The 24,044-nt window shown below is 39.0% G+C and overlaps 1 protein-coding gene across 6 annotated transcripts in view; it reads right to left on the reverse strand.

The window, feature by feature from the left end:
- Positions 1–24,044, reverse strand: part of KIAA1328 (KIAA1328 ortholog) — a 180,218-nt gene that overhangs the window by 22,784 nt on the left and 133,390 nt on the right. For 5 of the 6 annotated variants that reach the window (XM_054809792.1, XM_054809789.1, XM_054809793.1 and 2 more), the window contains 2 exons: positions 14,714–14,898; positions 7,667–7,775 (listed from right to left, as the gene is read on the reverse strand). In XM_054809792.1, the coding sequence (XP_054665767.1) occupies positions 7,667–7,775; positions 14,714–14,898 (294 nt within the window). Of the gene's footprint in view, positions 1–7,666; positions 7,776–13,339; positions 13,444–14,713; positions 14,899–24,044 lie in introns of those variants that run through there. The other variant, XR_008574656.1, reaches the window with a different exon arrangement.

Consider the following 24,044-nt stretch of genomic DNA (forward strand, 5'->3'; position numbering starts at 1 on the left):
TGCATTCCTAAGTGGCCTAGAGAAAGGACAAATAATGAGACGACATTTGCTGCTGATACTATGCTATTCATGGTAGTAAAACAAAGGCTGGAGGTCTTTAGTGAGGCAGAGAATTATAATATCATGAAGGGAAAAAAAAGTACATTAAAAACTGGAAATGGGGCAAATCAAATAGTATAAAGCACTGGTTAATGTCCTTCAGTGACAGAGAGGCAAGAATGTCTTTCGTAAGTAGGCAACTCATCAGCTGGAAATAATTAAGACGACAGAGCTGTGTCTGTCTGCTGGGACCATCTCCTGATGCATGCTATGTTTGACTAGCAGAGGTGGGAAACAACTGGTGCAAGGCCCTGCTCAGACCTCAGAAACACGGCAGTATCCTGGTCACCTATGTTTGAGTTGCAGCGTCACCACTTTATGTCACTTTTTAAAAGGATTCTTTCCAGTTTTCCACCACCACCATTTTTATTAAGCATGTTACCACCCCAAAAGCTCACATTCCACTGAGGAAGATGTTGTTCACTATCATACACATACACATACACTCCCTCTCCCAGAGCATTTGGTACCTAAGGCCTTTGATTTACAATGCAAGCATTAAAACTGTGTTAATAATCAAAGTACTGACCATGAAGCACATAGGTTAATCCTGCATTTACCTCCAATGCATAATCAAAATATGAATGACAAACAACTAATTTTTAGTTCCACAAATTCATCTAGAAGAGAGATAAGGTGTCAGTGCACTTTATTCTAGGCTTATTTTACAATCCTCAGGAAGACAAGTCTCACCAAAAGGTGATTTAGCAGATCCTAAAATAAGTCATCAACCATAAAAGGAGCTGAGGGTAAGTAGCTTAGTTGTCTCAAGATAAGCAAGATGAATTCCACCCTAACTATACTAGCATCAGAGTTAATCATTGTTATTACATGGACTAATCAAGCACGGAGATGCACTGTGCCAGGATCCTGCCCTGAAGAGTTTACAGCCTGAACAGTCCAGGCAGGTGAAGCAGACAGAAGGAGGGGAATACATTAACATATAAGCAACTTGGTGGAAGTATGACAGAGCCATCTTTTGGGAGAATGGCTTCTTAAAATAAGATGTGATTGTTCTTTATATTATTACTCAGTTCCTCCCATCTCTGAAAAAAACCAACCCAACAAACCAAGAGGATACTCCTCTGAAGCAGAAGGAGCAGAAAAGTGACTACAGTGCTAGGAAGTGAAACATGCAGAACAGTTCCTTAGAGAACGGTAAAGAGAGGAACCAAGACTGGTCTTAACTTGCCAAGCTCTGTAGAAATAGTCACCCCACTAATTCCAAGAAAATGTTTAAAAGTTATGACACAGAGCACTCACAGTATCAGTGGAGGAAGAAAAGATAGTCAAATCTTGACAAATTTTTCTTGACAAAGTGGCAAATCACAACACAGAAGGAATCTGAAAATATTTTTTAAAGAAGTGTTTTGAGACTAAGTTTTCATTGCTGTGATTGTAAGTGCAAACAGGAATCACATCCAATGAACCAACATTCACTTAAGATTTAACATGGTATTTGAGAACCTGCAAAAGCACAGAGGGGGAAAAAAGTAAAAAAAGTAATTAAAATAACAATGAAAATGATGGTAAGAAGCAGACTTAAAGAGTTAAGTCAGCTTCATAATATGATTTGTACTCTATTTTCCTTTGCTTATTATTACTTTCAAACTACAATCAAGTTATTGTCATACCACTGAATGATGGAAACCTTGCCAGCTACTTCAAAACTGACACGTTTTCTGTTGCACTGAACATTCCCAGAAGACATTTCCCCTCATTTTAATACAAAATCCTGTCAGATCCACAGAGCTGAATAAAAAAAAGTGTATAGGAGGATATGTAGCTGTAATAGACCTCCCCCAACTAGTCAACTTTGGAATAAAAGATGATCAAAAAAGACTCAAAGATCCAGTGCTAGATTAATGCAAATATCTGTTTGCAAGTGTACTTTTTGATTAAACTGGCATACATCAAGTACAATTAGAAAGGTTATTTATAACTAAGAAATACATAATTCTGCATTTTAATGAGGGTGACAATTACAGCCAACAGTTGCTAATTAACATTAATCCTTTTGCACTGCAATTCAGAATTTCCCAATATGATTTTCATTGTCAGCAACGGACACACCAAAACTGTTATCACAAAGCAGCTATTAGGTAGGCTGCTTTGACACAAATAGGTGTTCCTGTTATACACAGTAAAGAAGCTGATGATGTGTTAAATTTGATAACCTCAGATGTAAATACAGAATGTCATTTCAAAATTTACTTGATGTCTACAACATGAAATATAATCAAGGCTTATCGTTTTCATGGCTGAACCCAATTCCAAGTTTCCCAAGAGCCAGGCTTCAAAGGTGAAATCTGATTTCAACACAAACTTGAAATCTCCCATAGTTAAATTTGGTTTTGGTCCCAGTCCTGGGTTCACATCTGCATTTCACCTCTGGGACTTAAAAGCTTTTAGTGGTTGTAACCTAACAGCATAAATAAGGAGCAGTGTTTGTCCAGTTGGTATCAGTTTCTGAAGCAAAACTCTGGACCAAATACTGAAGATAGGAATGACTACTACTCACTGACTTCCTACCGTAGCATAGCCTTATTGCAAATTTTTGTCTAACGTAGAGTATCAAGAAAATTTTGGTTCTCAAAACCACTGAATTTTAAATCCTAATCTTCCAAAATTCCTCTTACGTATTTCTATTAATTGATTAAGAACTTCTCTTTAAAACAAACACCAAGTCTATAAAACTGTTGACCTAATTAAACACTTCTATTTCTGATAGCCACAATCTAAAAGAGATATGATTTAGATTTGTTATGTATGTCTTTCCAAAAGAGAAGTTATCTCTGTTTTAGCCTCTCAGCCATCGTCTTTTTAGAGAGAAGCACTAGAAAACTACCTAACAGTGTCTTTTCATACTGGTCCTTAACAGGAAGAGAGACCTGGTCCAAACACCATCAGAGGCACAAGATAATAATGCAGCCAGTAAATAAAGCCTCTAGAAGAGTGCTGAGATGCTCACCATCTGGGTCAGGCAATTGGAGTGGGATCAATGTCAGATATAAGTAAATGAGAAGGCAGAAAAGGAGAATTGTGAGCACTAAGCAAAGAAACCTATAATGCTCTTCTTACAAAGCACTGTAAAATTCACATTTATTTTGTAAGTATGAGATAGATGGGTTATTTCTACATACAGAGGTGCCTAACTAAAATCAAGATAAGTGATATTAATGTCCTATGGTCAGTATTATTGAACCTCGAAAGCAATAAACTATGAGTCGATAAATATTACATTTGCAACATAGTTAACATTCTTCTACTGTCTCTGGCACTTATTACACATTGTAACCGCAAGTCTACAATACATTATTCATATTTGGGGTGTCACTGAGTGATGGATTGCTGTAAGAGAGGCTGTCCTTTAAATAAATCAACAAATAAAAATGCAAATGTTAACATTTTCAGCCACAACTTTTTCCATCTTGAATGGGGAATGAAAATTTCACATTATATCGACAGCCAGCAGAGAGAACAATTAACAACCTACGCTGTGAATAAGAGAGATTAATTTGCCAACGTCTGGTTTTATCACTTGCATGTGGAACTATATTGGACTTTTTGTGCTGCTGGCTTTCTCAGGGAATAGGCAAAACTTGCATCTCCTACCACGTTCAGCACCTAACTCACCACCCCACTCCAAACACACTTTTAAACCCTGTAAATGTTCCTAAGTTAGATCTGGAATGAAATTTTTCTCCTCGTCCTCCTTTTTAATCTTAAACGGTGTCTGATACAAAGGGGAAAAACGAAATAAATCTATTTCTTTGGCACTGCTTGCTTAGACTATACAGTAAAAGGAACTTCATTGTATTGTCTAAGAGCAGAACCATATTTAAGCATCCAACATGCACAGATCTGAAAGGCAACTACTGCATAAGTAAGGCAAAAGCTTAAATCTCATCACTGTCATATTTCCTAACACTCAGCATAACAGATCTACTCTAGACTATTCCAGTGTGCATTATTAAGCATACAACTCTGCACATTACATTTTACATCAGATATTAATTTGCTTAAAAGTCCCTGAATACACATTCACCTGAGATGTGCTGGGCAATTGGGTAAATAGTTTTGTTTTTAAAATGTCCCTAAACACAAATTTACACAATACAATCTGTTTATAAAAACTCCAACAGGCCACTGTAGTCTAACAGATAATAATATAGCTCGAATATAGTATTCATATTGTAGAAACTTCTAAATCACTTACTTTAATGGCTACAAGAAACTTCACTCCAAGACAATGTATTCAGCTAGCATTAAAGCTCTGATTTAAAACTGCAACAACAAAACATAGGCTTAATGCTGAAATCCCAGACTATCACTCAATCCCTTAATTTACCTAACTGTTCTTAAATTCACTTCTTAGATGCCCAAAGTGAAAAATGTTACAGGAGAATTATCTGTTTCCATGGTGAGCAGAACAACCTTTGCTTGTGTCTTTTTAAGTGCTTGATTATCTGCAGTGTTATAGGACTGACTTTGCCAAACTCAACACTACAACTGTTTCTGCATGGGGGGAGCCTGACAACTGCACCAGGGCTGTAATCAAATTAAATGGTCTTTCACAAGGCACAATTTACAACACTTTAAAAAAAAAAAAAAGGAAGTTTCATTTCTGTTTTGCAACACAACACTTATTTTGCTGAAATCAGTACCTGATTATACCTAAGGTAAGATCTAGTTTATGTAAAAACTTCATTATTAAATGAAAGAGTATGAACACCACTACCTCCCCTTTCCAGCTCCCTTCCAGCTCACAGCCAAAACCTGGAGTCTTTCGTCTAGGCAAACAACAGTTCTGCAAAAGATGTCCCTGGCCACCAAAAAGGTAATGTTTAAGGTAGCCAGAGGAACTATGCTTTAGGGGGTAAGGAACAAACTTACTCTTCCAAATTTGCCCAGCCCTAACCTTGCTTGTGAATTTTTTTCCAAATGTATCAACTTTGGTCTAGATAAATAAGCACATGGAGTAGAAAAGCTTTCCAGACCTACTGAGAACATAATTTCAAGGGCCTCACCCAGGTGCAGACACTTGGCTTAAGAACATTGGATAACCAAACATGCAATGCTTGGCTGTATTACAAAAGCAGTGACAAGCATGCATAGAAGCATGATGGGCAAACAAATCCACTATTAGCCCAAATCAGGATGCCAGATAAAGAAATGTTATTTTTGTTTCAGAGGTATCACTGAAAACACCTTGTGCACATTCATTCTGCAAAGTCTGGTCCTTCTACAGGTCTGGCACTAACGTTCTCAAAGCACACTCCTTTACCTTCTAGGGACAGATGTGGTTCTTTTCAAGAAGAAAGTAGGGCTGCAGCAATTCTTCCTCAAGCAGGAAGAACTGTAAAACACACCGAAGCCTCCGGCTAAGCCCTGCCAAGACAGGCTATCAAGCCAACACATCTTCTACCTGCCATGCCTGCTTATCCAGCCAGCCCTCCCCAGAAGCTGCGCTAGCACCCTGATGCCTGGCGCTGGCAGGGAGCTTCTGTTGCTTTCCAACACCTTCTCCCTGGCAGGCTTTCCATTGCTGCTACTGCCGGGTGCCAGGGTTTGTGCTAGTTGAAGCTGGCACAAACATGAGTTGAATCTAGTCCTATAAATTTAAATAGTCAAAAGTAATTAGGTTTACATGTACTGCCGAATAAATAAATTTGCTCTTAGGCTAGAGCTTTGTGCTGCAAGTTTCAGGCCCATGCCAACTGTTGTGGTTAAGCTGTTAACCCCCCCCAAATCACAGATTATAACGAACATGCTGACAAACCCTAACTTTAGTGGCACAAAAGCAGCAATAATTCTCAATATTGATTAATTTAGTTAGTTAAACCTGCAGTCTAAGCTTATAACCATTCAGTGATAAATTGAGACTGACCTGCTGCCCAAGCAGGTTTTTTGATGAAGGATAGGATCAGCTTTAGGTCTCCACAGAAATACTTGTCCATTTACCATTTTCAATTAGAGAAGGCCATGAGTAAGGGAAAGCACAACATGGCTGCTTAAACTGGTCAATTATACTTACAGCACCAACGGAAAGAAAGAAAGCGAGGAAGCACAGGAGAGAGCACCCCAGAAATACAGGATTTTTCAAAATTTGTCATCAATTGGTAAAATAAACCTTTAAGGATGACAGCTAATCAGTCTCCGTTTACTGATCACTTTATCTGATATGATTTCTAACACCATATTTCAACAATTATTTTACTCCCCTCTGTGGAAAAGAATAGACCATCAATTCTCTTTAATAAAATTCCTTTTTCCGAGCAGTTGTTGTATGATGTGAATAATTACATCTACTCCTTGTGCTTGAATAGAATCTCAACTTACCACTATTATACGATATCAAGCAGTATCTTTACACACTCTTTATCTGATATTACCGGCTTGCAAAGGTAACACGCACTTCTAAGAGAAATGCTTAGGCAATCTTGTGGTTTCTGTTTGTTTAAACATCGTTACCTGTGGGAAAGAGAGCCCAATCTATCTCAGTTCTTAAATCCTCCCAGAATTTCATCCCTTCCTTCAGAAGAAAAAAAACAGTGTTTCTATAGCAAGTAACTACAAATTTGTCAATATTGATAGTGGTTTTTTCACCTATTATATATCACAAGTTCTCTCAGAAGATAGAAATAAACTGCCAGCTGCTGCCAAGAATACAAGGATGATATCAAGCATAGGTTTTCCTAGTCCACTGGGCCAACAGAAGATTAAATCTGACTCAGCCCTCTCATTCTCCAAGAAACATTTAACTCTTCTTATGAACATCTATACATTCTTGTCATCCCACTGCACAAAGTCATCTAACAAGTGGTGTAAAATACAGCAAAATCATACTTTAATCTGCATTTACTTTGTTACTTAACTAAAGATTTTATTATGAGAACATGTGGGATATGATAAAGAAAAGCAAGGATTGTATGCTGGTTTTCTAGGCACTTACTGCTAGAATTGTAATCCCGCCTAGAGAAGGCAAGTTGTTTTTAGACTCGTAAGTCTAACAACAATGCTGCTTTCTGTTTCTCCATTGGAGCATAAGTGATAATGCTGCTTTTCCAGTGCATTTAGTGCAGATATATAGTACAATCAGGAACTGCTGACTTAATGTGATTTTGTTGCTTGTCATTAAACATAAAGTAACTTCAGTACAAAACATTTTAAAAGAAATGTCATTTGATAAAATGGAGAGGGAGGGGAGCAAATACAGGGGGATTAAAATCTTCAAGTGGATTTAAAACCTAACAGGGGTTCACACCATCCATTCAAATTATTTACAAATGTATTTAATGTGTCAGGACTTCGAACATAAAATACTTTCTGTTCAAAATCTAAGTAAAGTTAAAATGTTAGAACTTGGCATATTCCCACTTTTCTTATTCTAACAAGTAATTTAAGGCTTACTATAAATGTCAAAAGGATATGGTAGTTTTTAGTTTATATTATCCAGCTCGTGCTAATATGAAATATCATAGAAATTCAGCCACTTCCCTGCATCTAGGAGAATTTGATGTTTGCATTTGCAGGATCTTAAACCAGAGATTACCTAGGGGCTTACCGTGAAGTGTCATGCTGGACTGGTGATGTGGCTGTGGTTGCAAGGTCTTTGCTGCTGCCTATCAGCACAGGAGATGTGGCTGCATCCTTCCTAGGTCCTGAAGTTGTCCCTGTAGAATGAAGACAAGCCAGACATCAGAGGCTAGTAAGTTTTGGACAGATGTTTCATCATTCTGTGTTATTACAAGACACTGGGACTAAAAGTTGCAACATTTTTGGAGTGCCATATATATACAGTGAAATGGCAAAGAACTCATCAGTTGACAATACTGTGCATAGCATGCATTTCGGGATCACGTAGAATCCAATCTGTAGAATAAGTCACACTCTACAGCTTCCATCTTACTGCCCAAAGTTTGACAGACTTGCACTGTGATCATTTCTTAGAGTGGTCCACAAGATTCAGCTTGTTTTAGATGCAGTTCTCATGGCACGCTAGTCATGAAGATTTTAGTTTTCCAAGTGTATATATCGCTATAACAGTATTTTGCTTTCAAAAAAATAGAACTGTTAGTCCATTCCTTCTTCCCCCTCAGTAACTCTTGAATTACCAAATAATCTAGGTAGAAAGGTAAAGTTTGGAGGTCATGTGTTCCAATCCTCCATTCAAAGCAGGGCCAACAAGATGAGGTTTAAGGCACTTGTCCAGTTAAGTTTTGAATGTCTCCACTGATAGTAAACCAACCTCTCTGAGCAACTTCTCTGCTTCCAGTGTTTGACCACCCTCACAATGAAAAATGTTTTCTGTATTGCTAATCAGAATTTCCTGAGCTGTAATTTTTCCCCATTGTCTCTTGGTCTGTTGCTGATGACTTCCAAGAACAGTCTCATTCCCTCTCTCTACACCCTCTCCTTAGGTACCTGAAGAAAGCAGGAAGATCTGTGCTGAATCATCTCTTCTTAAGGCTGAACGCACACAGCTTTCTCAGCCTCTCCACCAGTCTGGTTGCCTCTGCTAGACTTCCTACATTTTGTCAGTGTTCTCCTTCCCCTGCGGAGTCCCAAACTGGACATAGCACTCTACAGATACAGTCTCACCAGAGCTGATCAGAGAGGAAGCGTCACTTGATCAACCCGATAACCACAATTTTGCTATTATGGCCCAGTATGAGGTTTCGTTACTCCATCACACACTGCTGACTCATGTTCAACTTGCTGTTCAACAGGACACCCAGTTCTTTTCTAGCAAAACTGGCTTCTGGCAGCCCCCAGTTGGTCCTGTTACATGAGATCAGTCCAACCCGGGTGAAGGAACTACATTTCCCTTTGTTGAACCTAAACAGGTTTCTGTCAAACGATTTTCCTAGCCTGTTAAAGTCCCTTGAAAGGGCCCTACCCTCCAGCATACTGACCGCTTCCCCCAGTTGATGCTGTCTGCAAACTTGCCGAAGATGCATCCTGTCCCGCTGTCCAGGCTGTTAATGGTAAGCAGTTAACCACTAGCAACCATCTGTCAGCTGGACTGATGACAACCCGCTGAGGCTGACAGTCCAGCCAATTTTCCTCCCATCGCCCACCCACCGGAGAAGTGGGTTTTATAGATAGGATTTAGTTAGACAACTTGCACGCAGTTAGAGGTAAGTGGAGTAGGCAAATTAGGAATAATCTGATCTACTACACAAAAACCTATGGGTTTGGGCTTTTTTAATCTAGCCTAATTAGCTCTGTCCAACCAACATCTCTTAACTAAACAGTAAGTATAGGGAAAACTACAAGTCTCAGCAAAAATGAAAGTCAAATCAGTGTTCAGCTCCAAGTAATTCTGTTATGCCTAAATATTTCTCAGTTCTGTGAACAGCAACATTATCTACCATCCATGCTGAAACATGAAGCAAAACAAGGTTGTAATTCCAGCTTCAGCACAAAATTTACAGATGTCCAAGGGATTATGATTATTTAAAATACTGCATTGATTTAAGATGTATACAAATACATACAATCTATTAAAACAAAATGTTTTAAGGTGTATTCTAGGGAGGTTAACAAAAAAAAAAGGGTTCTTACCACCTTGCTATAATGCACTGTGCTTTAGTACCATGCAGTGAAAAAAATCTCGCCTAACAAAGAGTTAATTATCAGTGAAGGAACTCTTAGAAATATCATGGGGATATATGTTGATTACGTGTCCCTGGTAACTTGATAATATGCCAATCCATGATGACAAGAATGCGTATGCATATAAAGACTGGAAGCCTCTTGCTTAGACTTTTGGCTTTATGATCGAATAAGAGATATTTAGAAATCAATTCACGTGACAGTGGAATGAGGCAGCTGGATTTTAAGAAACTAATACCAAAGTAATAAAAACCTGGTGAGCATGGGAGAATATATTCCTAATACAAGAGGAGGCTGGCACACTGTCAACATACTACATTCATAGCAAAGTAGATGTATTTCTCTGAAAAAGAAAATATATGGACTCAGAAGTGGCCAATACAGCCTCAGGGGGACTGTTCAAAGACCCAAGTTTGAAAATATTGCCAGGGCTAGAAATGGAAAACAAGAAAAGGAACTAAGTAGGAATATACAGAGGCTGTTAGGCTGCACAGACATAAAACAGGGGTAGCAAGAAATCTTGAATAAGTGCATATCTATGCAAAAAAAAATGTTTAAAAATACATCTTGAAAAAGGCATGCAAGTCAATTGAGGAAAAAGAAAGAGCAAGCAGGTCTATGAATATACAAAGAAGATTAAATCAATAATGATCCCAAAATGGCCAAGTTACTAATAATTTTAAAATATACTATGAGAAAAAATAAAGAAAAGGAATATTGGCAAGTAGGGGGTAATGAAGACAATGTTGATGTATAATACCTGCTCATATAAAGCTGATGAAAAGAAATCAGGGGGAAATAAAGAAGATACAAATCCTTTAGTTTCAAGGATACATATTTCAGGGCTGAAGGGAATTAGTTAATGAATTTATGAAGTGACTTGTAATTATTTATGAAAAGTCCTAGAGAACTGGGGTGATACAAATGACAGCAAATTAATTAGATTTGCAGGTGTTCGAAGGCACTATGAGTATGGAGACCTTGCAGATGATCTAGAGAAGCAAGAAACATGGAAAAAGAATAGACACATTTACCCTTTAAAGAAAAGAAAATTAAAAGCTCATATATGGTGCAATAATCTAATTCTGACACCAGTGGAGAGAACCTGGAGTAGCAAAGAATAGCAAAAACCAAACTAGATGTAAGCTTGCACAGCAAGCTACCCCCAAAGCAATTACAGATGTCTTGTAAATGGTAATGGTAAAAATATTATTTTGAATTTGGTTAACTTGGTATAGGAATGATTTAAAGTAGATTAAAGATTCATTTGAGAAAATCCAAATAGCTGTATATTTCTGCTTGAGAAACAGACAACTAAAACATGAAGAAAGTGGGGAAATACAGCAGTCCACATTTTGAAAGTGTAAACACTAAGAATGAAAAAAATACAGTTGAGGCTGGTTCAAGCACTAATGGGATGAAAGCAAACAAATGGAAATCTAGGTTGATAATCATGAAAGAAATCTTTATGAATTGAGTAATACTAATATTCATAATACTTAACATTTATATAGTACTTCACATCTTCAAAGTGCTTCACTAATATTAACTAATTGCTCTATTCGATTGTAGGGAAGAGTCTTCCCTCAAGGGAAGAAGTTCCAGATTCTGAATCCCTAAGAAGCTACATTAGAAAACCTACTGAAAAACAAACACTATACAGAAAAATCAGCCCCTGGAAAAGTACAGATTCTATAGCTAAAATAATTTTCCTTCTCTGCTTTTTTTTTTACATATGGAAAGCTATGCATGCTATCCAATATCATGCAGATGCTATGTCCCCCAAAGAGATACAAAGGGAAAAATAGTTCTTTCTTTGTTTCAGTGCAGAGATATTTTAGGAAGGGTATGGAGAGGAAGACTTTAAACAGAAATGTAGAGAAGTAAAGTGCCCAATATCGCAGAATGCAATGGATAGAATCTTGTTTAGTTTCCCAGCCCAAAAGCAAGATTTTCTAGGGCAGAAAGGAAGAGAAACACACATTTTTGTACTCCAGTGCTTTTTAACTAGACAAGTTGTTAGATTTTAGTACAAATTGACATAGCTGCTGGTGACACCAATAAAAACAATTTACTACTGAAAAGATCTAAGACTTGAGGATTGCTTCGTCTGCTTAAAGTTTTGCTGGTAAAACTAAAAAAGTTTGGCTACAAGACACAAACACCTGCTAAAGCACAGGAATAAAAATTAAGGAGCAAACAGAAATAGGAGACAAAAAGCAACAGTGAGAGAATAAAAGCTGATTGCCTAAGCTGATCCAGTAAGCTTCTATCCTGCAAGGAGAGCAGAAGTGCCCCTTTCACTCAGTGAGGTGATGGGACCAGGTTAACAATGCTCTTCTACCCACTACTAAACATCTGCAAGGAAAAAGGAAAAGTGGGTTTATCAGGAATTCACTCTTTCCAAACTCACTGCACTCACAGTAAGTGAGCAGTCCTGTGGGCAGTAAAGCCTTCCACCATTCCAGCATGGGAATGGTTTCCTGAGTAATCATTTCATCTTCTAAAAAAAATAAATATCTAAGACAACAAAGGTAGCTGAACAAGAAACACCAAAATCTGGTACAGCTGCCTGTGTCACTGTGGAGGGACACTATCATGAGTTGCATCATCCCCTAGATACACCCACTGTTCCTTGCAGTACAGGGAGATTACACAGCAAGCCCAAAGGCTCACATCAGCACTGGCACTGCACTAAAGTGTGCTTGGAGAGACTCCTCATCCTGAAGAATATGCAATTTAAATAGACAAGGCAGATCAAGGCATAAGAAAAATAAACCTCTGTAGCAATAGGTTAACATCTGACTGTCAAGAAGTTTTCAGTGGACATGTTTCTGTACACAGTGTTCAGCACTGCTGTTTTCTGACCAAAAGGCCACCTTAAGGTATGTGGCTAAATAACATTGAGTTTCATGCCTCAGGATGTCATCTTGTTGACTTCATTCCCCTTTCCCACATTGCATGGCATAGCTAGAGCTCAGGTAAATGCACTGCAGTAGAGGGATCACTTCGTATTGACACAACAGGTACTGTACACAGACAGTAGACCCCCGGCTTGCTCACTCAGCACTCTACACAGTAAAGCAAATACTATATTTTTATAAATTTCACCACAGAAAACAGTGTCAGCATCCCTTGTTTTGTTTTTGCACAATGCTACATAATTGCTTCCTAATAAAAAAATAAATTCTGAAACAGAAATCCCAGGTCAGCAACAGATGGGAAGATCCAGCAGAAGCAAGGACAGAGGCAGCTAAGCCCAGAGCTAACTAGAATTAAGAAACTTGACATTGTGCCCTGGTGATCCCCAAAGATGGAAAAAACACTATACAAGTATGTGTATATGCTTGTTAAAGGAGTCCAAACATATAACAGAGGGAAGCCAATTAAAAAGGTACTAAATACAGAAGACTTCAACTTCAGTGATTAGTGCTAGGTAATTTGCCTTGTGATAAGCCATTCAAATCAGTAATAGACCTGAGGTTGTTCCACAGCTTGAAAGCATTTCTCTGAACTTTATCTGGTATCACAGCAAGTGCCAATGTGTATAAGTTAAATTTTGCCATGCAGCTCTACATCTTCAAAGCTAGCAATCCCAGGGTTTGCGAAAGATACCCACCATCTTCAGATATTATGCTGACCACTACGATCACTCAATTGGCATAGGTGCAGCTCAGGTGCTATGTGTAATAGCCAGGTGCAGCTTGTAACTTCTCCTGAGTACTACAAAATGAAATGAATGAATGAAGGAGAGGCCAGGTTGGATTTTTTTCCCCTAAATCTATGGAAAATAAATTACTTTTTGGGGACTATCCCTATTCAAGGAACAAGACCCATCATCCAACTGTGAAAAAATCTCAACTTCATCACTACAGTATTGAGAAGGAGGGGGGAGAAGGAAGAGGAAAAGAGAAGAAAAAAATAATGATAGCTGAAAAAAACATAAAAGAAAACCATCAGTGAAAATTGCCCCTGAAACTTTGCAGAATTGTAACGGCTTTCTCTTGCTTAAATTGATTGGTGTAGCAATGTTATAAAATGACTATTAGGATTCATTGTGCACAACAGAAAGTGTGAAATGTCAGCAGACTATACAGCAAAAGTAATGGGTCCTGAACCCCTGTTAGTCAAAAATGATTTTGTTTCAAATTAGAAATTGATTTTTTTGGACACAAGCCCTTTACAGGCTTCCAACTTTTGTAGCTGTGCCTTGGAAGAGATTAACCTCAGCCACTGTTTGGGTCCAGGCTGATGATACCCTTTTGAAAGTTTCTTCACAGGGACTGCTTTTTAATGTTGGTACGGTCTTAACCAATAACACAAGTTATTTGTTCCTTTGAGAACTGCACCACATTTCTTCTCATTTTGCCATTTTCTTTATTTTTATGCTGACATATACGGCAAACTAGCTGACAAGTTAAAATAAAAAAAAAAAGCTAGCTCATAATTGAACCGAGGATTATGTTCAAGGCTCCACAGTGAAACATCCAAGCTGCTTTTGTTCCCAAGCCTTTCTCTTCCTAAGAAAGACTGCTTCTCTGCTCCTTCAGTGGAGGTACTAAGCTAAGAGCAGGATAGATTTTAACTGTACAGACATCCCTGTGTGGCAAAATATCAGGTTGTGATGGTGGAGCCATTACTTGGGGAGGAAAAGAATGTGAGGAAGATTACATTTCAAGAGCAAGCCCCACTGCAGTTATTCTCTGCTTGCTGGGAAAGGAAAAAGAATTGTTGAAGTAGCTCTTTGAGATTAAAGGGCTATTTTTTCCTTTCCATCAGGAACACCAGCCAAAAAGATCACTTGTTATTTACACGGCTTTCTATGCTTTTTATTACTTTAAATGTAGCTAACTTCTCTTGGGTTGTTTTAAGCAGCTTGCAATCCTCTCCCTCTAATTCTGCATTTTACTAGTATGCTCTTGAACACATATATACAATTTCTAAATTCCATCAGCACAATAATGGCCCTGCAATACAGTATGCTTCCCCTTACCTTTCCTTGACTTGGTGCCTTCCCTCTTGGTTTGCATCAGAAGGGTTTGTCCATCTTTCACGTTTGCACCTAAACCAACCACTTTCTTCCCCAAACTGCTACCACCACTGCTGCCTGGTGTTCTGGAGGTTTTGCTCACTGGAGGTGTCCTTGGAAAATAATCTTCACATTTCAACACTGGTACGCTGGGAGGAAAGAAAGATCATGCTATTACATGACGCATTCAGCCCTTTTAACACTGCACCCAGCCCTCTCCCTAGCTTTCACTCTCCAGAAGTGGAACCACCATGCTGCTTTTATGTCTTTGGTTATCAGCAGCTGGCAGCATGCTGACAATTATATTCGGAGTTTTGTGGCATTCGGCACATTCCCTAAAGCATTAGGTCCTGGATTTCCTGAGTGGTTAGGACAGGACAAGTGGGATGCAGATACAGATATGAAGATACAGATGAAGATATTTTGTCCAGCAAGTGGAGTTGGAAGAAAGAGTAATTAAAAAAATTCTCACTTTACTAGGATAAAGGGGAGAGACAGAAGATCATGTGAAGAGAAAACTGGAGTTCTGGTTTGCAGAGGGGAAGCAGATGATACATTGATTCAGAAAGAAAAGGGATGAGAGGAGATGAGACAAAAAGAGGTGAGATGAATGAACAGAGGTACTTGTAAGCAGGATAGAGAATGTAAAGCAAACTGGTGGGATAGTATCTGTTGCAGCAAGTGCAGCAGTTTGAGTAAGAAAAGCGAAAGCTAACCAGAACCTTTATGGTTCAAGATGACCTTCAGCACAAGATCATAAACACTGAACAGACAGAGTCAGGAGAAATTTGGTGATGTGGAGCAAGTGTGTCTTCAGTCTCTGCAGACACAGGCAATGACAAAACATTTTGGGCAGACAGGAGGCTATGGAGACTCATCTTTCAATAAAGACAACTTACTGCTTTCAAATTCTGGTCTCTGGGAAACAGCTACTGCTTAAATGAGGATTCCCAACATATATACACCATTAGCCCCATCATTGTTATAAAAAGGTACTTAAAACATTAAAAAAAAAAAATCTTTGGAATATCCACAGGAAGGAATACAATTCATCCCAAGATTATACTGCTGTACTTGCAAATATAGGAGTGACATACAGCTTTCCTAAGTTAACAAAAGATTAAACAAATCTTTTTCCTGTTTAAGCACCAATTTTACATGGGCAACCCAAAGATTGCCACTGAGTTTGTATTATTTGGGATACAGCTTTATGGAGGTTGATTCACAATAATCTTTTACCTAAAAAGCTTACACTACTGACATTAGTCTACATCTGAGGAAAAAGCGGATATCTGATGTTCCCATCAGAAAACGATAGCTAAATTAAGTTTCAAATCAATGTGCTGTATAAGCCATTGTTTAATAGGACCCGCTGCACCTGTTGGACAATTAGTATTACTCCTGTATTATTAATGCAGACATTATATAATGGCTTATGACCCATAATAACTGGCTGAAGTGTTGGATAAAACTTCTCTGAATAACCCCCGTTTACTTTAGGGCTTCTAACTGTGTGGTCACTAATAATATTGTAAAGTGTAATTAAAATTTATGGTGGACTAAATTAGTATCTTATTTGAATTACATGAAATTACTAACCTACTAATTCCTGCAACCCAGCGTACAGCAAGAGGTGGGTTTGAACCCTAATAACTGTTTAAAGAGGCTTAAAGGTGTAATACTTGACCAGATTTCTCTGATAATACAGGACTTGATACTCTATTTGCATGTACGTGGATGACTAACAGCATTTAAAAACACAGAGGGTGTGATTATTTGGATGCTTTCTGAGATTTTAAAGTACATTTAATTACAACCTACAGATCTTCGGTGAAGACAGTGACCTTTGGCTCGTAGTCAAGGAGGCGATTACTCCACTTGGTTCACCGCAATACCTTTGACATGCTGCAGTTACCTCTAGAGAATACAGAGTTCTGGTTTAAAAACTGCTATGGCAGAGGCAATTCAAATAGAAACAGACACCAAGAAGTTGTTACAGAAGCTAGTTTATGAGGAAATAACAAAAGCAAGTGTATTTGCGTTTATAGCTCACTAAACAAATAATTAGAGCCTGGGTCTTTAGTATTTAATAAAAGAAAGCTCACACTAAAGTTTTGATCAAGTAAGGATATAGAGTCCAATCTTAACATGACAAACAATCCTAGAGGTGTGTAGACCAAGGAGGGAAAGACATAATGCAGAGAGATACAAAAATTCAATAATTAACAATGTACTAAAATTAAACAAAGAAAACATAAGGAAAAAAAATCTATTCCAGAACACAGTTATTCATTCACCTGTGGAATAATTAGTAAAATGATTGATGTGACTATTGCAACCTGGAAAGTTTAAAACTAACACATGGTCCAAAAGGATGAGTTACGTATAGCTAGAGAGACTAAGCGACATAACAGGTCCTTCTCTGTTTTCAAATCCAGCAATCTGTTACATCACTCAAATGCAGCATGGTTAGTAGGACTTCCTGCAGGGCACCACAATATCCGATGACTTTTCATGCTATTCCCTGAAACTACACAACAGAGAGGACTGTCTAAAGACCTTATTAACCTACCTAAGCTACGTACTAAGGCAGGAGTAGTAGAGTAGCATCACCAGAAAAGTGAGTCTCAGCACTGCTGCCTCCTTATGAATAACGAAGTACATTGCCAACAAAGGAAAACACACCTTGAACGATTTTTCCATTTTGTCTGAGCCTCATATCGCGATATCCCTGCTGAGCGTGAATGGCAAATTTTAAATGTCATTCAGGACCCATTGAATACGGCTAGTATTTGCATTCCTTAAAAAGTAGAAAAACATTAACCTTTTGTTTTATTGAATTAAAATGCCATGGAAATGCTGATGTAGTCTTCAGAGACTGAAATACTTTTACAAAGAAGAATAGCTGTCATTTATTAGACACAAAGAACAATTACTTGATAGGATGCTTTCTGACAAAAAGCAGATTGGTATTCTCATCATAGAAAAGGCATTGTAAAAAAACCCAGCACAGACCTCTGAGACTTGAATAATTTAAAGCTGCATTTGGTGCAATTTGAATTTTTCTTTAGGGAGGCAAAGTTAAATACCTTTAATTTGTTCTAATTATTTCAAATTTGCAAGTTAATTATGGCTGATCATTAAATAACAAAAAGGACTATCGTCTCCATAGAGTTTTACCTCCTACCCTCTGCATTACTTAAGCTAGATTTTAGTATGCATGAATTAACTTTCTAAATAATCACACGGTTTGACTAAATGGCTCAGTAAAATGAGCTCTGATCCTCAGAATAAGCATTAATGGACATTAGAAAGGCTATTGGGACCCATGTTACTTACATTATAAGTATTTTTAATGGGGTCTTATTTACTAATCTTTATGTACTGTTCAAGTTAGGGCACTATATAGATACATTATTCTGCTGTAATAGAGGAAAGTCAGTTCTTCGAGATGCTAAAACAAATGTCCATTTAGAGGCAACTAAATTCATTTTTAAATTAATGCAGGAAAACTCTGACAGAATTTAACTTGTTTTAGCTACTCGTCCTGATGAATCAATCCAACATAATGGTAGCCTTGGTCTGCAAATGGCATTTTACAGATCTATTTGAATCGCTAAGCAACTCAAGCAGCTAAGACTTGCCACAGAGTAGCATTTACTATCAGAATATGTACACCCACGAGGTTTCATCTCTACCCTGCTCTGCACCTACTGCTCATCTGACAGGCTCCCAGACATCAATCCCAAATTTGGATGCTCACCTTTCACTGAACTCTGATCTTTCCATGTGTTTTTCAGTGCAGATCAGTGGCATCCAGAGAACATAACCACATTATAACTCATCAGAAACCCAAAATACGAGGCACTTCAGGCCTTCCGTATATATGTTCAATAGATGGCTGCCTTAATGGTACCCTGCTGCACCCCAGGCTTGCGTGTTTAACCATTATCAAACTAACAGATTGTCATGGTAGGTTAGCTCCAAATGAAATATGTTGGAATGTTATTTTCCTGTTCCACAATTTCTGTTTTAAAAATAAAATAATTAACAGTTCGTGTGTGCAATCTGCTGCAATTATATCAGGCCAAGAATGAATAACACTTAATGATGCAAAACTGGTGGTAAGTACACAACCCAAGCAATACGTTTTTGTAGCTGGAACCTATATTGCTATTTCAGATACAGTTTGACAAACAGGCTGAAAATTGCTACCACCACCACCACCACCACCTCTTCGGCTGGAAGAGTTTTCAGCCAGCTCAGCTTCCAGAGTCAGCTCAGTATAAAGCAGCAGTATCACAGGTGCTGGGACAAAGAAGAAGGTGTCGTCTTCTATCATGGGATCTGCTTTTTAGCAGGGGGCTGAATTTAGATGAGTTTAAATCAAGTTATCAAACCACACTTTTGAAAAACGCCAGTTCCAAAGTGGGACTGTTTGGGAAGTTGTTTGTCTGCATGTCAAAAAAAAAAGAAATTGTTGGGACAAAAGAAGGACTGTAGACTTTGGATGAGTGGATCTAAGAGACAACAACAGTGGTCTCCTGAACCCCCCCAACTTTTTCGGTCCTCTCAAGTGTACTGTGTTACTCCCTGTAAGCCCCTAGTTCCAAAACTACCAAGTGCCTCAGATTTCTCAAATATTTTTTCCAACAATGTGCCAGGTAGGGCAGTGTGATTACCTTAGGGCACAGACGACACTAAACTGATGCAGTAAGGAAGCTGGACCCCTGGACCACAAGCAGGCCAGCAGAGATGGAAGAAAACTGGAACCGACTCCCAAACATTTGACTCACTGAGAAAAGGAGACACCTGACATTAGTGCACACACTGTGTGTGTCTCCTTAGAGCTAATCATGAGGAAAACCCTGACAACAGAGGTAGAGCTTACAGTCCCTCCTTAGCATATCTCCATCTGCAACCTGGAGTCCTCTTCTGAGGGGCACAGGCTGCCCCCTCTTTCCAGTGGAGCTGGGGAGAAACACGTCAAGACGTACAAGCCAGCAGAGGAGCACATGGGAAAGAGGAGGGAGATTGGTCGGTCCACTTGCTCCTGCTTTGTGTACGGTGTCAAATTTACAGGACGGCTGAGTAGAGCTGAAAGGGAGGTAAGAGGTTTGCAGGCGAGGAGGAAAAACAAAGCGTGAACTTCAGGATAATCTCTCATCTCTGAATGCCATCACCCTTCCATTCGTCACCACAAAACCAATCTGCTCATGTCAGCAGATCAACAACCTTAAAACTACAGTTAAAAATCTAAAGCCTATCACATTGAAACATAGAGTACTTGAAAAAATAAAAAAAAAGGTTAACATTTTCCCCCTCCTTTAAAAAGCAGGAAAAATACCCCATTATAATATGGACCTTGAAGGCCATATTCAAGCCTAGAGTGAGATTTCATGGCCCAATTATGAAACCTGGCATTTTAAGGCTTATGTTAGATGCATCAGCATGTTAATGATACTGCTGGGATCCAGGGCATGTTAATAAGTAACAGCTGCTTTCCTTTCTAGAGACCATGTTCATTTACAGTTTTGAGTTCATAGAAGCATCAAATAGTTTGGGTTGGAAGGGACCTTTAAAGGTCGCCTGGTCCACCCTGCCAGCAATGAGCATGGATATCTTCAACTCGATGGGGTTGCTCAGAGCCCCGTCCCACCCGACCTTGAATGTTTCTGGGGCTGGGGCATCGACCACCTCGTGGTTGGGGGGTGGGCAACCTGTGCCGGCGCTTCGCCAGCCTCATGGTAAAACGTGTCTTCCTTCTCTCTGTTGCGAATCTCCCCCCGTTTTAGTTTAAACCCCTTACCCCTTGTCCTATCGCTAGAGGCCCTGCTAAAAAGTCTGTCCCCATCTTTCTTGCGAGCCCCCCGTAAGTAGGGAAAGGCCGCCAGAAGGTGTCCCCGGCGCCTTCTCTTGTGCAGGCTGAAGAAGGCCAAGTCTCTCAGCCGGTCCTCGTCGGAGAGGTGTTCCACCCCTCTGACCATGTTTGTGGCCCTGCTCTGGACCCGCTCCAACAGGTCAATAACCTTTGGGACCGAGGCCATCTCCTTTCTCACATACTTTTCTAGGCAAAAGGCTGGAGGGCAGGAACAGGCAGGAAAACACCTCAGCAGCCAGCAAGAGTTCTGGAACTGAAATATAAATATTATCAAATCTGCTTGTAACGAAAGAATTTTTTGTCACAGAAAGTAGACAGTGATTGCCTACAATCTGCATGTTATTATGCACACAATATATTGCTGGGGAGCGTTCATCTTTTACAGTCCTCTTCAGGCTCAGTGCTCTCAAATCCAGTAATGGCTGTGGCTCTGTCAGGTTTCTCTGTTGTTTTTTTTTTTTTTTCTGTTGAACTCTCTCTCTTGGACCTACTGTGTTTGGTTTACTTTCCTCTCATTTTGGAGGTGTTATACCAGTTACTATGCTAAAAACTTTTTCACATATTAAGCTGTACCAGGGTACAGTAATCCACAGCATGGCTTCTCCTGACCACTCTTTCAGAGACCAGTTCCTTCACCATTCCCTCAATGACTGGTGCTCAGATATTTAATTCCATCAGCAAGAATTGAGGCCACATATGCTCTTAATTAGCAATGACATACTAGATCATACCAGCCATAGGTGAAACCCTGGACTCATTGAATCAATCAGAATATTGCCTTTATCTTCAGTGAAGTCAGGACTTCACTTAATATACACAGAGGTCCATTTGTAGCAAGTACTAAGCTAAATTCCACGTAAAATTATATTAATGCCTTCCCTTTGAAGCTCTGTCCTCATTCTGCTTTAAGTTAGCCATATTTCAACTCCCTACCAGCACCTTTCCCTCATATCTCAGGTTTCCTAATAAACAGTGAAATGAGCTGTGATCACTTTTCTCTCTTCTTTTCTCAATCCAAAGAAAATTCCACCATAAAGGTTTTCAGTCACAGAGAAACAGCCACAGAAAACAGACTGGGAAAGCTTTAGCAGGACAAAATGCTGTGATTGTGTATTTGGTCTTGCTTACGGAGCAGAGCAGCTGTCGTTCCAGCAAGCAGTGCTGTCAGCCTTCACAAAAGAAAGTCATGTAAATGTCAAGTCATAGGTATAAAAACAATCCTTCAAAACAGCGTCTGTATATCTGAAAAGCCTGCCTAGCTGTCACCAGTGAAAGAATCATAAGGAATGATGCAAAAGCCTGTTTAGGACAAACAAAGTTTTTGAACTATATCCAAACTTCTCTAGCAGATCAAGCTGCGTCACTCTCTCCTTCAGGAGGAGAATCACATGCTCTTCAGCAAAGTGAATGCCTTAGTGCCTTATCCAGCACCACTATTGTTTGGCTAAGAGCTAGCCCCATTCACAAGGTGCCCATCAAAATGCCATGTGCAAGCTATCTCCTGAACAAACATCCCTCAAATTAGATTGCAATTTGGTTGTGATACAGGCATAGAAGAGCAAGGCATCATCCCTTCTCAGGTTGGCTCACCCAGGACAAAAGGCTTTACAGTAGATGGGCCGTACTCATAACAGGCTGTGGCTGAGCTGTTGCTGCACAGATCAGTCTGAGCGTGCAGGTAACCACCTGCTTGGCGCAAGAGTCCTTATGTTTTCCGTTGCTAAGCCTATCGGTACATAAGCACTGTCTCTTTCATATGAGTTTCCAGACAGGCTGATAGGTGTTGATAACAGGAGCTTTCAGTAAATGAGCAGCAATTGCAAAAGCCTTTTTTCTGATCATGGATCACATCATGGAGCAACCATTTGCTAAGGATAAGTGACAATATAGCAAAGGAGGGACACAATAAGAGGTGAAAAGTAGGTACTCACAGGGTTTCCAGTATGCCCTCCTAGCAAGACATTTTGAAGAGATGCCTAATTAGAGTAACAGATATTTAAGATTGCACTCTTGTCTGCAGGTATTATGAAGAGTTACATATGCACAGAAAATAAGAATCTTGGAGGATACTGTAGGGCCTATATGTGGACAGAAGAGTTATAAAAGATATAACATCTACAGTTGCTTCTGTTCATTGACAAAGTTGCACTTGATAGATGATATCTTTCCATACTTAGGATACTAGCATGATAAATTATCATCCCTGGTTTATAAGTGAGGAAATTAAGGAACATAAAGTTACAAACTTCTCACACCAATAGCAATGAAAATCAATAACCACTAAACTGGGCAAATACATGTACCCCTAAGGATCCTGAGGTGACTTTCCAGGTCACTGACAGCTCTCCTTATATCAGGGAACATGTTGCAGGGAAAGCCTTTCATAAATGCATAAAATTCCATAATAACCACAATTAGAGGTTTTATCTTTCCTGTTCTTCTGAGGCTGCTGTCCTTGAATCTGATTTCTCTAATGATTAGGAACTATTACCACTGAAACCAGCATGGGAGTACCCTTACAAGACCCATCTTTTTCCATGAAAATGCTGTCCTCTTATTCTAATCATCTTTATCTGTATCACATGAAGATTGAATCAAGCATTCTAAGCACAGATTACTACTGGGTTTTAGGGTTATATAAGTGTGTTAGTGTCAAAGTCTTACAAATCTTGGTACTAGTGAATCTGGAGACTGTAATGCTTTTCTTCTTCCAAAAAGCCAGCAGAGGCTCAGTGTGTTGGCACGGGCTCAGTCCAGGCACAAGGCACAGCTCTAACATGATCCCAACATGTCTCCTCACACCACACTGGCTCCCTAGCCAAATACAAACCTGACGTGTTTTTTGATTCTTGTTGTATAGTGATCAAAAGGAATAGCATGTTAGAATATAGCCAGGTCTGCAACTATAAATGTACATGGCATCCTCAATATTCTCATACTAGGATCTTTTAAAATGGTGTCATACACCATCCCACTTCTGTTGGAAATACCCTTCCTGGTGCACCTTTACACTTCATCAGCTTTTTTTCTATGATTAAATCACATCTGAGGGACATGGTCACTCTGATTAAGGAGCCTATTAATGATTTACTACTACACTAGTACTCATCTATATTATCTTGCTTAGTAAAATGAAAACACTGAGATTGTTTATTGATCTGCTTTAAAAAAAAATCTTATAGCCCCAAAAGAAGTAAATAGAGACATTAGGCTTTGGATTTTACTCAGATTGGTAGACTACCATGCCCAACAGATGTAGATTTGACAATGTAGCTCTTGGTAAAGGTTTAAAATACCGCTTCTGGCCACTTCAATTCCTGTGAATCCACTGAAGTTACATGTTTCACAGAGCATGTTTGATGGCTAGTGATTGAAAAATCAGGTATTTATTGCAAGTGCAATACAGAATTAGAT

Source organism: Grus americana, chromosome Z (genome assembly GCF_028858705.1).
Source record: "Grus americana isolate bGruAme1 chromosome Z, bGruAme1.mat, whole genome shotgun sequence".
Lineage (NCBI taxonomy): Eukaryota > Metazoa > Chordata > Aves > Gruiformes > Gruidae > Grus > Grus americana.